Genomic DNA, 14,056 nt, shown 5'->3' with positions numbered 1-14,056 from the left:
TCTCTCTCTCTCTCTCTCTCTCTCTCTGTGTGTGTGTGTGTGTGTGTGTGTGTGTGTGTATGTGTTTCTCGATGTGGTTTCTCTCTACGTGGTTGACATGATGCTATACTCTTGCATGCCTTTACCCTTCTAAGCCCATGCATGTCTGCAGAACAAGCCCAGCCTCCCTCTCGCAGACACCTCCTGGGATCCCACCTCCCTCCAAAACCACGCCTTCCTGGGGGTTAGCCGTTCATTCCATTCTTAGCATCTGCAAACATGAAATGGTCCCTCCGAAGCCCTGAAAGGCCCTGTGTTCTCCCATAGACCCCATCCTGCTGAGCACAACATTTAACATCTAATTTTAGGAATACCTCAGGACTCCTTTTATTTCTTTTTGGATTCTGCAAAGCCTGTGTCTCTTTAACTCTCTTCCTTGAATGAGAAGAGAATAAGGGCACCTTGGTAGAAGGGAAAAGAAGTTGAGAGCTTAGAGTCCAGAGCCAGTATAGAGTAGAGGTGGGTGTGGGGGGGGGAGGTTGGGGGGTGGTCAGACCTGCTGTAGGATCATAGTTAGAGTAGCCTCTGGATGTTTTGCTCTATGGAGGATTGGGTGGCAGCTACCCAAGCTGTCTAGAGTAGGGTTAGGGTTAGGGTTAGGGTTAGGGAGGAATGGGTGGCAGCTACCCAAGCTGTCTAGAGTATGGATTTGCTTGTGTTTCATAACTCTAACAAAACAAAACAAAACAAAACAACAACAACAACAACAAAAAAACCCGAAGACCAGATGTCCTAGTATGCAGTGAAAAATCACACTTTTTTTTTTTTGATATAAATGAAAGCCCTAGATTGTCCACAAGTTCTAAGACTCCTGTCAACAGGAGAAGCACGCATACAGAGGTAGCGTGTGCTGGAGGGAAATTTCAGGGAAGAGATTTGACTTTGTTTTTCCCCCTCTCAGGAAACGCAGTATGGCTCAAGTGTGGCTTTGGAGCCAGGGGTGATGGGCAGAAAAGTCAAAGGAACAACATTTGAAATATATATATATATATATATATATATATATATATATATATATATGAAACACAAATACAGTACAAAGACTGAGGGGGGCCAGGTTCTCTGGGACTCTTTGCCACAAACCCGGGCAGTAGTTTTGTCCCTGGCATTCCATCTCCCACCTGATGGTTTCAGAACCCTTATATATAGGACCATGGATTCTCAGGACATTATAAGTTACCTGCTGCTGTGTGACAAATTATCCCCCCCCCCCCCACATTTAACACCATAGAGAGACAAAGACTTGTTATCTAATGGTGTCTGTGGTTGAACCTGCTTACCTGGTCGCTCTGGTGCAGAGCATCTTATGAACCCAGTGGGGAGCCAGCTGAGCTGTAGTTCTTAAAGGCTCCACTGGAGCTGGAAGAGACCTCCATCTCCACGGTGGTGGTGAGACTCTTACATTCTCCAGCCGAAACTGCCTCTAAGAAGGAGTTAAAGGATGCAGCTCATGTGGTCAGCAAGCTCAGTCCTGTTTTTTTTTTGTTTGTTTGTTTGTTTGTTTTACAGAGTTCTAATAATTTCACCAAATAAAAGACAGAAACCAGAGGCTAGGACTGAGTGGGGAGGGGTCAGGCCTAGGTCACATGCCTACTCTCAATCTCACTTGAACCATATGAGAGCAGAAGATAGGTGATTTTGAGAGTGAGAGGAAGAGAGAGAGAGAGAGAGAGAGAGAGAGAGAGAGAGAGAGAGAGAGAGAGAGGTTTTAAAAGAAAGGCAAAGGAAGAGTAGTTGGGGGACAGTCTAAAATAACCAATTGCATTGACAATTCTGCTTGACCATTGAACACGTCTATGAAATACATCTTTGGGGGAGGGGTGGCAGACTGAGAANATGAGAGCAGAAGATAGGTGATTTTGAGAGTGAGGAGAGAATAGAGAGAGAGAGAGAGAGAGAGAGAGAGAGAGAGAGAGAGAGAGAGAGGTTTTATAAGAAAGGCAAGGGAATAGTGTTTGGGAGACAGTCTAAAATAACCAATTGCATTGACAATTCTGCTTGACCATTGAACACGTCTATGAAATACATCTTTGGGGGAGGGGTGGCAGACTGAGAACAATAAACAGGGACCAAGGCCTGTTCCTGCTCCCTCCTGAGTTTGCCTCCCATCCCTGCCTCCTCCCTCCCTCCTCACCAATAAAAGAAGACCTCCTACCCGAAGCAAACCTAAGATCTACCAGGCCCTTGTTCTATCCCTGATCAAAACTCTCCTGGCTAGCCCTTAGGAAAAAAAAAAAGTCAACCCTAATTTGCAGGATGATCCATAAGAGGACCTAGGAGCCAGCGGGATGGCTCAGTGGGTAAGGGTGATTGCTGTCAAGTCCAACAAGCTGAGATCTAACTCCAAAGCCCACACGTTGAAAGGAGGAAACAACTGCTACAGGTTGTTCCCTGGCCTCCACAGGCTTGCCTTGATGAGCACACCCTACTCCCAATGTACAAAACAAACAGTAAATACAAACCAGGACCTAAGCCGAGAGCAAATTAAAATAAGAGGCCTTTGCCAGGTAGTTTTTCTCCCCTTCTATGTAACCTTGACCAAGAGACTCTCCTTTGTTTCTTCCTTTGTGACACTGAAGGGACCAAGACCCTACTGTCCTGTTAAAGAGAGCCTGAGGGAGGGTGGCAGGGTTTGATGTGTTTTTGTGACTAGGTTGGCATTCCCGTTGCAGGCTTGGCGGAAGTATGACACAGACAGAAGTGGCTACATCGAAGCCAATGAGCTCAAGGTATGAGGGGTCCTTGGGACGGTCCAGAGGAGGGCAAGCAGTATGTACCCAAGAGCCACCCAACGGCCTTTATGGTCTTGCCACAGATGTTAAGGGGCTAGGGAGGTACGAGAAATGTAAGCTGTCTGGTTGATAGGGCTTAAAGATTAATTTTGATTGTCTAAATGAATAAATGATGGGAGGGGGTGGAAGTGAAGAATAAACTCGAGGCCAGAGTCTTAGTGGGTCAAAAGAACCAGGGAGGGAAGGGACCTTGAATGCGGAGCACTTAGGGGTTGTGGTCTCCTTAGAGGTACTTGATCCTGACACAGATGCTGGACTTCTTTGAAGAAGTCCTGTGCCAGCATTAGGGATCTACCAGACAGTCAACCAAAGCACACTTTTTGGCACCCGAGGATCCAATATGAATGCTCTTGAGGAAATTCCAGAAGATTGGCTATCTGACTTAGACGTCTACCCCAATTCCTCTTGAGAGACCAGTGACCCTTGGGCATAGCTGGGCCCTTTATTGGGTTCTGAGAAGGGAGTCAAAGCCAGTCTCTACCATCTATTCTATGTGTGCAAGGCGGTATGTACCCAGGAGCCACCCAACGGCCTTTATGGCCTTACCACAGATGTTAAGGGGTTAAGAAAGTTAGAGAAATGCAAGCTGTGTAATGGGTAGAGCTTAAAGATCAATTTTGATTTTCTAAAGGAATAAGTAAGTGAATGGATGTGGGGTGGGGGGGCTAGATGAGCAAGTTGGGCTCCGAACAGACAATTGGTGTTCCAGGGATTCCTGTCCGACCTCCTGAAGAAGGCCAACCGGCCCTATGATGAACCTAAACTCCAGGAGTACACCCAGACCATAGTAAGTGATAGCATTGCCTCTCTCCTAGTGGTGTGGGGCGTGGGTCCCCAGCCCTGAGGCTTCTAACATGCAGGGTCCTTCCCCTGCCGATGCTTCAGGCTTATGTCAAGTGTCTCATGCTAGCACACAAAAGCTCATAGCACCAAAGGTCCTTGGACGTGCTCACTGAACCCAACTCCCATGGTGATATTGGGCTTGGGGGTTCTCTGTTGCCATGTGAACTGATAAAGCTGTAAAGCTCCAGGAGAAGATGAGCCTCAGGAGGGTGGGCCTTGGGTCCACAGTGATGGCTGTTGTGTCTCACCACCCCAGGGGTACTGAATCGTCACTGTCTCCCCTAGTCACTGACAGAGACCAGACTGGTTCCTAGCTTCAAGTGATCTCAGTGCAGGTGATGGCAGGTGGAGGCCCTTGTCTGAGAAGTTCGGATAACCCAACTACCTCTTTCTGTCCCTAACAGCTACGGATGTTTGACTTAAATGGAGACGGCAAATTGGGCCTCTCAGAGATGTCTAGGTATGTACCTTTCCTGCCCCTGGTGTCCCGTTGAACAGGCTCCTGTGCTGCTGTCCCCATCTGAGTCCAAGACAAAACCAGCTGGAATTGAAAACCCCTAATCCCCGCCCCCCACCCCCGGACTCCCAGAGTGTCAGGCTCCCTCTGTTTCTCCACTGCCCGCTCCAGGAACTGGAAACTCTGCTTCCACTCTTTGTCCATTTCTTTCTTCCTCTTTGTTTTTTTTTTTTTCCTTTTTCTTAACATTCTAACTGACTCCTGCTTTATAAAGTGCTCAGTGATTGTTTCCATAGCTACAGATGCTTCCTCTAGACCCTGCTTCCTATCTGAGTGGCTGCTGCCCTTGGCACACCCTCTAATCTCTGATCTAATATTTTCTTTCCAGACTCTTGCCTGTACAAGAGAACTTCCTGCTGAAATTTCAGGTACAAACGTTGCTTGGCTCTCTTTTGGCTTTCTCCATTCCCCCCTCATCTCTCAGCCTTCTGCCCTCCCTTGCTCCAACACACTCACACACATGCACGTGCACTCATGCACATACACACTGACGCACACAACCACACACACAACCACACACCAAAAGTCATGCAGAATTATACGATTTCTTACACATTAACCCCCCCCCCTTCTCATTTATACTTTGGGGCTTCATTTCTTTAACTCTTTGGTCTTTCCAGGGTATGAAGCTGACCTCAGAAGAGTTCAATGCCATCTTCACATTTTATGACAAGGTGAGAGGGAACAATATGGGGTGGGAAGGAAGATTCCCTGTCACCTGCGGTGACAATGGCCAGAATTGCTTGGACTGGCTTTCCAGAAGGGGCACCTGGGCCTGTGGTTTCTTTCTTCAGCTATGTGGGAAAATAAATGACATTCTTTGATTCCTGACCTACAGAAGCCCACAGACTTTGCTCAGAAACACATGTGGACATGGTGGGACTGGGTCATGCTACAGCAGTAGAAATGGTCCTTTGTTTGTTCTGTTTTTTTTTTCCTTCCTTCCTTCCTTTCTTCCTCCCTCCCTCCCCTCCCCTCCCCTCCCCTCCCTCCCCCCCTCTCTCTTTCTCTCTCTCTCTCCACCTCTCTCTTTCTTTGGTTTCGATTTTGAGACAGGGTCTTTCTATGCACCCTGAGATGCTATCAAATTCTTCACCCTCCGGTCTTGGCCTCTTGAGTGCTGGGATGACTGGCTTATGGGTGTTTATTCTACCATACATAGCACAATCAATTGTTTTCTGGGTCTTTGGGATTGAGAATCATATCCTAGCCCCACCCCAATTTAGCCGTCCCCCTGCCCACGTGACTCTGATGGTCTCCTTCATAATGAAAGGGTTAGAGGTAGACTTAAAAGCTGTACTCAGCTACCCCTAACTTCTGCAACGTCATTTATATTTGTAATGCAAATAAGAAGCACCACCAGAAAAGAAGCCAATTTGTACTGAGCTGTCTGGTTCCTGTATTAACTGCTATTGACAGAATTAAGTGTGTTTTTCTGTCCTTCTATGGTCTGAACACTTCTCTTTGCAGAGAAATGGAAAGGTTAGACGCTCCCTCTAAACACGCACACATACGCACACACATACACACTCATACCCACACAAATCTTACACATACACACACTCACACACACACATACACACACACTCACACATAATACACACACATATACAAAACTTACAAACACATGCACTCACACACATGCACATACTCTCACATACTCACACACACTCTCACACAATACACACTCAAACATACACATGCACACACACTCTCACACACATACACACTCACACTCTTACACATAATACACACACTCACATATAAAACTTACAAACACATGCACACCCACACATACACACATACATGCACATACTCTCACACACTCACACACACTCTCACACACATACACACTCAAACCTGAAACGTACACACTCACACACATACATACGCACACACTCACACACACAACTCACTCACACATACACACACATACACTCACACACTCAAGCATAACACACTCTCACACATATGTACACACACTCATACACATAGCTCACACTAACACACACACACACACACACACACACACACACACACACACACACACACACACCAGAGCTCTTGAAATTAGTGGAAAGAGCTGTGGTCAGGATGATTGGGGTCTGGATTTGCAAGCATGTGCTGACCGCTCTCTGCTGCCACCTTCAGGATGGAAGCGGCTACATTGATGAGAATGAGCTGGACGCCCTCCTGAAGGATCTGTATGAGAAGAACAAGAAGGTGAGGAAATGAGCTCAGACGTGGGTTAGGGTCCCAGGGCTGGGAGAGGTGAGTACACGGAGAAAAAAGAGGGAGGATGGACCTTTTAGCTCTGATCTGCGATGACAAGACAGTTGCAATTTGTGGGGTGGGGTGTCTTTTGGAGGGGGGTTGATTTAAAATACACATAACGAAATTTGTCACTGTAAAAGAATATGCCCTACTGGTATGCAACATGTTCATCACACCGTGTAAGCTGAAACCTGATGCCTGCAGTCCCACTCTCCCATCTTCTCCCTACTGTCCTGCAATCTTCCATCTGTAAATTCACAGCCGTGGGTGTTGTGTAGAAGGGGAATTTCATGACCATTCATTCCATGGTTGGTCAATTCCGCTCAGCGTGCTGAACTCAAGGCTCACCTGAGTTACAGCATGTTGGAATTCTCCTCTTAGAACTGAGTGATGCTTGCCTTCCACGTGCAAATCATCCTGTCTTCCCACTTGCCACCTATGCTGACCCCCCAACTCCTACCCCGAGTGTTGGCTGTTGTGAATGGTGATCAACAGTGCGATGTTGGTTTAGCCCGTTCTGGAGAAATGTCAGCCAAATGGCCCTCATGAAAGACTTTTAAGAAAGAGAGAGAGAGAGAGAGAGAGAGAGAGAGAGAGAGAGAGAGAGAGAGAGATTTGGGAGGGCAAGGGCTGAGAGGGGTAAAGATTGTTCCAAGTCCATTAACTGAAGAATCAAGGGCTGGGGAAGAGGATAGGAGGGACTCACTGATGTAGTTATTTCTTTCAAAGGTCAAGAAAACCAGCAATTTTGTGCCTGGCACTGCCTTTTGGGAATCCTCCAGGAATACCCTCACCAACACACATGCACACGCACACACATGCAGGCACACACACACGTCATGGTCTCACCTCAGTCCCCTCGGTGGGAGGGATCCAGTGGAATGGTGACCAGAAGACAGCCTTTGCAGCTGTCTCCCTTCACCTGCCAGAAGATCGCTTCCCCTGAGATGACTCCCGCTTTCTTTAATTAAATAGCAAACGCTCTGTAACTTCTAGAGCTGTCTAACTGCTTCAGCTGCCAGAGAAGAACTAAATTTAATGCTTGATTTCAGGAAAAAAAAAAAAATCGCTGCAGCCTCTGGGTCCGTTTGTCTCTCCTTGCCAGTCCTTTCTGGTCTCTCTGGCTTCCCCCGAGTATCAGCCTTTATTGATTTGAACCTACATTTACATTTTAATATCACCTACATGTGCTTCGGCTGAGATGAGTCCGGGAGTGAATGATAAGGACTCAAACAGTTTCTAGGAAGAAGAAAGCCTTTGGCAGAGGCAGTATTAGAATTCAGTAAACCCTTTTCCTGATACTATATCCCAACAGCAAATCATTCGTGTGGCCCTGTGTGCTCAAATGAATATTAGGGAACTGAAAGAAAAGCCATCACTGACATGCATTGCATGAATGAGGCGTGATTCGTCTTTATAAGGCCACGCCTATCACGTGAGGTTGGTGAAGTCTGCAGACATGCCTCCACTGACCTGCACGCCCTGGCCATCAACTCACCGGGGCTCCTGCTTAGTTCACATGAAGCAGAGAGACTCAAGCTGTGCTGGTCTGCCCCGGATGTGCCTACAAAGGCAGGGAGTCGGGCGCTGGGATTTGGAAGCGGCTCTGAAGGTTGAGGAACGGGGTATTAATAAGGCTGGTTCCCTGGGAGCCTCCCGCGTGTGCCAGGCTCCAGACTTGGCACCTGGGCATTAAGAGAGTGAATCAGCAAATGGAAAGAGAGCGGCATGACTAAATTCCAGCACCTGGGCCAGGAAGAGAAAGGAACATTTTGGGTGAGCTCTCACATAGCAGGTGTGGCCTCCTTTGGACGGCACCTTCGAGGACTGAGATAAGATTTCTAAGCAGATTACCGCTGGAGAGGCTTCCGAAGGGATGGGCTGATGGAAGTGAACATCGGTAGCTCTCCCTGCTTTCCCCAAGTTTTGAACAGAATTCCAAGACATGAAATTAGGCTGTCTCTCCCTGCCACACTCCCCCCTCCCCCAAAAGGAGGTCTTTTCCTTGATTATGTGTAAACTATATGTAGTTAGGCACATATCCTTCCCCAGTGTGTACAAATTACACAACCTTTTTGGGAACTTTACAACATTGAGGAAAGATGTTTCTCAATGTGTGCAAATTGCCTTTGGGTGGGGACTGTGACATAAAGCTGAGAATAAGTGATGTGAGAGGTTGTCTCCAAACTGTATAAGAAAAACACTCGACAGTCGAGCCCTGGGGGGGGGGGAAGGTGGGGGCAGAGCGGGGGTGAGACACAAAACACAGGTAGGTCAGGTAAGTAGGTGAAGTTTGAGACTCTGGGGGACTGAAGATGTTTTTGATGAGGTAATCCAACCTTGAAGTAAGTGGCTTAGCCTTTAGCATTCTCCCCCCCCCCCCATTGGTGTAATTGAGATAAGGAATCATCAACCTGAAAGGGGAAGTGAGTGTTTAAGATATCTGCCAATGATTACAAGAAGAAGAAGAAGAAGAAGAAGAAGAAGAAGAAGAAGAAGAAGAAGAAGAAGAAGAAGAAGAAGAAGAAGAAGAAGAAGAAAGAAGAGGAGGAGGAGGAGGAGGAGAGGGAGGAGGGAGGAGGAGGAAGAGGAAAAATAAGAGGAAGAGGAGGAGGAAGAAGAGGAGGAGGAGGAAGAGGAGGAAAAATGGAGCTCTGAAGAGGAAGAGGAGGAAGAGGAGGAGGAGGAAGAGGAGGAATAAATGGAGCTCTGGAAAGGTGGAAAAGTAGACTTGAGTCATTCAGAGACCACAACAGTAGTCCCCCTCTCTGGACCAATGGCCATCACCATGTCACCTGGAGAAAAGGGTCATTGGTGTTCCCATTTTTCAGCTAAGGGTGCTGAGCCCCAGAAAAATTGACCACTTTTCTCAAAACAATGCAGCCAGTCAGTCAGTGAGAGGGTTTTAACCCAGCTTTACCTGGCTGCAAAATCCATGCCTTTTGTCCATCTAGACTCCTTACCATAGGATGAGTTGACAGGAAGGTTCGTTCGGTGTCTTCATGACTGTGTTGGCGCAGGAGACTCCTTTGGGCAAGGCCATGCACTAAACCCGCTCTCACTTCTCCCCCCCTCCCCCCCACCCCCCTCCCCCCGCCAGGAGATGAACATCCAACAGCTCACCACCTACAGGAAGAGTGTCATGTCCTTGGCTGAGGCGGGGAAGCTCTACAGAAAGGACCTGGAGATTGTGCTTTGCAGTGAGCCCCCTGTGTAAAGGGGTGAAGGGACAGGGGCTGCTGCAGCTGCGCCTCCCTTAAGCCCCGCCCCCACCGTCCTGACTCTCTTGACACTCCTTCCCAGACGTCCCCACCCCCTGCCACCTGCACACACCAGCCTGTGGAGCTGGAAAGGAGAGATGGAGAGAGGGCGGCCGGTAGTGTTCAGTCCTTCGGCCTGATGGACAGTTGTGCCTGAGGTGGGTCACCAGCCACACGGTTGGTGGGCGGGGCCGCAGGGGAAGCTTCCGTGTCTCTGATGCATGAGTTCCTCCGCTGTATGATTTAGGCTTCTGAGTCCCACAGAGTGGATTCCCTCTTGCTGCGCCATCCCTCCCCCTTTCTCCCAGGGCCACCGCTGACCCCAGATTTCCAGGTTCTGCCCGCCAGCTTGCTAATGATCTGTCTTCTCAGAGCTACTGTGGAGGGTGACTGCCCTCTCCTTGTGTTCTTGACGTGTGTTCCTTTTCTCTTTGGGTTCCCCTGTCTTCTTGTTTACCAAAGAAGAGTTTACAGAGAATAAAGTGGAAATGTTCTGCCGTGGACACTCACTCGTTTCTTGTCGTGGGCCACATTTCTCTGTGACGAAGGGTGGGCCTGCCATAGGGACGGGGAGGGCATCGAGGCCACCTGATTGGGGTTTAGGACATCCCCCACCCCAAGATTTCACTGGTGTGGCCCCACATGCCTGGAGGATTAATAGCTCAATAGGATCCTTGGATACACTGAGTTTGAGGCCAACCCCCAAAACATAAGAGAGGCTCTCTGGTGGTGAGGGCACTTGCCTTTGCACAGCACAAGGACCTGCAAATAACCCCAGAACCCGTGCCAAATGGCGGGTCCTTGTGACTGTAGCACAAGGGAGCCGGAGACAGAAGGATCCCGGTGGGGTTCTGGCCAGCTACTCGAGACCAATCAGAGAGCCTGTCTCAAAGGAAGTGAATGGCATTTCTGAGGATGACACCTGAGGTTGTTGTCCTCTGGCTCCATTGACACAGGGACACACACACACACACACACACACACACACACACACACCTGCACACACCATGGCTTTCATTTACTACTCTGGTTTGCTTTCCATTGCTGTGATAAACACCAAGACTAAAATCAAATTAGGGAGGAAACTGGTTGTTTGGACTATATGCTACAGTTGAGGGAAGTCTGAGGAGCTCAAGGTAGAGGCCACTAAGGCAGGAACTGGAGGCGGGAACTGAGGCAGGGTTGCTAGGTTCCTTTCTATTGCTTGTTCTGCTATATTTCTTATACAGCCCAGGACCACCTGCCCACAGAGACCTGGCCCCTCCCACATTAACTTGTTGGCTCGCTTTAATTACTTAATTGTTCTGTTCCGTGTTTGCTCTGTTTCTCTATCTCAGCTTCGTGGAAGGCTTTCTTTCTTTCTTTCTTTCTTTCTTTTTTATTAAGATTTATTTATTTATTATATGTAAGTACACTGTAGCTGTCTTCAGACACTCAAGGAGAGTCAGATCTCGTTACGGATGGTTGTGAGCCATCATGTGGTTGCTGGGATTTGAACTCAGGACCTTTGGAAGAGCAGTTGGGTGCTCTTACCTGCTGAGCCATCTCTCCAGCCCCCCATGGAAGACTCCGGTCATGATGCAGAATGGGTTGCTTGGACACCCGCCTTCATCCTTTAGGAGAGATGCTATGATTCAGTCTACAACTGAAGACAGGCACTGAGCACTGAGCTTTACAGCCCATGGGCAATTGGGAAGAGAGCCGGGGTGTGGCTCTAACAACCTGGACCCACATTCTAAAGCACTGCCTCCCTTGTAGTAGAGATACCCGCGGTGATGTGGCAAAACCTTCACTGCTTTCCTCAAAGTGAAACTAGCCGAGCACCACCTGGTCAGATGCCCCTTACTGTAAGGTCGGCTTGGCCTTTGGGTTCCACAGAGCTGTTGGAGATCCTAGAATAGAGAGAGGGTTAATTTTTAAGACTATTATGGTTTTTCTGAAAGATTGACTGTAATAGCGCTGCTTTTGTTAATCCCCAACAATTCTATGAGACAGATACTAAACAGATAAACAAATTAAGGCTCAGACACTGAGTTGCTTGTTCGGGGTCCGATAACTCCTAAACAGCAGTTAGAACGCACACTTGGCTGATCACCTGTGCAAATGTCCTTCTGTTTAATATCCAGAAGCCCGCCTGGAGCAATAGACAAAGATTCTACCCACGTGAATCCAATGTAACACTCATTTCTTTCTCAGCCATTGCCTATTTCTGAGAGAACTCAACCCTGCTCACAGGGCAGATGGCCCAGGACTATGCCACCTGACTTCTGCCCCCTTCCCTGTCCCTGACTGGGCTTGTGCAGATATCTGATCCAAGCTGCTGGAACTGGAAGCTGAGACCCACACTGCCAGGCAGGAGATGTCATCCTGGGCTGGCAGGTGTGTGGCTTTGAGACTGGAAGAGCACAAACTCAAACTTCAGAAGTGTGTGTGTGTGTGTGATCTAACAGTGAAGAAAAAAGTCAGAGGAAATCAGAGGTGGGAAACCAAGGGCCAAAGACATGAAAGGGGAGAAAAAAACTGGAGGGGGAGGTGGTGGAATGGGAAGAGGAAGAAGGGAGGGAGAGGGAGGGAGGGAGGGGGAGGGAGGGAGGGAGGGAAGGACAAAGGGAGACAGGGAGGGAGAGAAAGACAGGAGGAAGGGAGGAAAGGAGGGAGGGAGGGAAGGAGAGAGGGAGAGAAAGACAGAAGGAGGGAGGAAAAGAGGGAGGGAAAATGTGGCATGACCAAACAGTTCCTGTGCCCTCTGGCCTTCCGCCCACACTGTGACTCTCCTTGCTCCGAGCTTTGGACCAAAAATCCCCAACTCTGGGCAGAATAATTGGAGAAGATGCCATAGTGTAGGATCTATGGAGCACAGAACTGGGTCCTGTCTCCTTGGCTGATGCAAGGGTTGCTGAAGCCCTTTCTCTGGGGCATGCACTCTCCCTGGTCAGAGGGAAAAGCTGTGCTCTCCTGATGCTGTGGTCTTTCTAAAAATGAGCTCTGTTGGTTAACCCTGAGCAGAAGTATCTGTGCATCGGGACAAAATGAGGGATAAGAAATCTCGCAGATCATCATCAAAACCATCCGTGTCACATGCTGTCTATGTGAAATGGCAATCGACCTTTAAGATGCCAGTGCTAATTGTTCCAGTGATGGACTGTGGCATAACAAGAACATGAGGGTTTTCTGCACAGTAAGCATGGTGGGGTTTGCTGTGCACTTCCTGGGATGAGAGTCATTTAAAAACAACAACAACAGCAACAGCAACAGCAACAACAACAACAACAACAACAACAACAGCAACAAAACCTCTAGTGTCTTTTCTTTGTGTTCCATTTGGAGAATTGTGGTAGGCAGCAGTAATATCTCCACCAGATATCTTATTAAGAAGTGACTGTAGGGTAACAATAAAACACGTCATATTTCATAACCTTCCATGTTAGCATGGCCAAGGAGCTAGGCATCACCACTCAGTGTTTCTAAGATATCTTCCCATGATATGTTGGGATTTCTCTAAACTCTACTTACAACACAAAATGATGCTCTGCTTTAAAAAACATAAGAAGCTGTTTATGTTGGAGGAAATATGAATAACCAAGGTATGGCAATATGGATTCAATTATTCTGAATGCAGTGCTCTGAAGTGGGAGAATATATATGAACTTTTATATTCTAACAATAAAATAAGAAAATAAGTATTCTACTACCACCACATGTAAAAAAGAAAAAAAAAATCTCGCAGGTACGCAGTAGGTACTGCCATCTGTAGTGGTCTTCAGTCTCCTCTGTGTGGGGGAGACACATCAATTAACAGGGGCTGGGCTGGGATTTGTTTGAACCGTTTCTCTCCCTTCCTGGCTGCCTATCAGCTAATCCCCATGGACCGGAAAGGCAACAAGGCCAGATCCCTGTTCTAGAAGAGAAGCTTCAAACCCCCAATAAAAACCCGACAGCAGCGGAGCCACATTCAGATCCAACCTTCGAGAAATCTCTCTCAGAAAGTTTCCCCCTTTGAAAGCTTTTCAAAAACCAGGCGCTGCTCATATAACCCTATTACAGGGGGGAGCCCTAGGAACATGGCTCACCCTGGGGATCTCCCAGCCCCTGGGGACTAAGGTTCTCCGAAATTGAGGCTAGAGCTCAGTAGTACAACAGCATAGATAATGAGACCTTAAATCAATCCTCAGCAAAATTGAGGGAGGGATGAGGGAGGGGAAGGAGAGAGAGGGAGAGAGAGACAGAGAGAGACAGAGACAGTGATAGAGAAAGACAGACAGAGATAGACAGAAACAGAGACAGAAAGACATAGAGACAGACAGACAGACAGACAGACAGACAGACACACA

At 48.0% G+C, this 14,056-nt stretch overlaps 1 protein-coding gene across 1 annotated transcript in view; it reads left to right on the top strand.

Moving 5' to 3' along the window:
* Window positions 1–10,228, top strand: part of Calb2 (calbindin 2) — a 27,248-nt gene extending 17,020 nt beyond the window's left edge. Inside the window, exons 5-11 of the mRNA XM_021220416.1 lie at window positions 2,712–2,768; window positions 3,541–3,618; window positions 4,079–4,134; window positions 4,520–4,559; window positions 4,812–4,865; window positions 6,343–6,414; window positions 9,566–10,228. Of these exons, the coding sequence (XP_021076075.1) occupies window positions 2,712–2,768; window positions 3,541–3,618; window positions 4,079–4,134; window positions 4,520–4,559; window positions 4,812–4,865; window positions 6,343–6,414; window positions 9,566–9,682 (474 nt within the window). The 3' untranslated portion in view covers window positions 9,683–10,228. The remainder of the gene's footprint in view (window positions 1–2,711; window positions 2,769–3,540; window positions 3,619–4,078; window positions 4,135–4,519; window positions 4,560–4,811; window positions 4,866–6,342; window positions 6,415–9,565) is intronic.
* Window positions 10,229–14,056: the final 3,828 nt, after the last annotated feature.

Source organism: Mus pahari, chromosome 20 (genome assembly GCF_900095145.1).
Source record: "Mus pahari chromosome 20, PAHARI_EIJ_v1.1, whole genome shotgun sequence".
NCBI classification, from domain to species: domain Eukaryota; kingdom Metazoa; phylum Chordata; class Mammalia; order Rodentia; family Muridae; genus Mus; species Mus pahari.
This window is presented reverse-complemented; position numbering and strand designations above follow the sequence as displayed.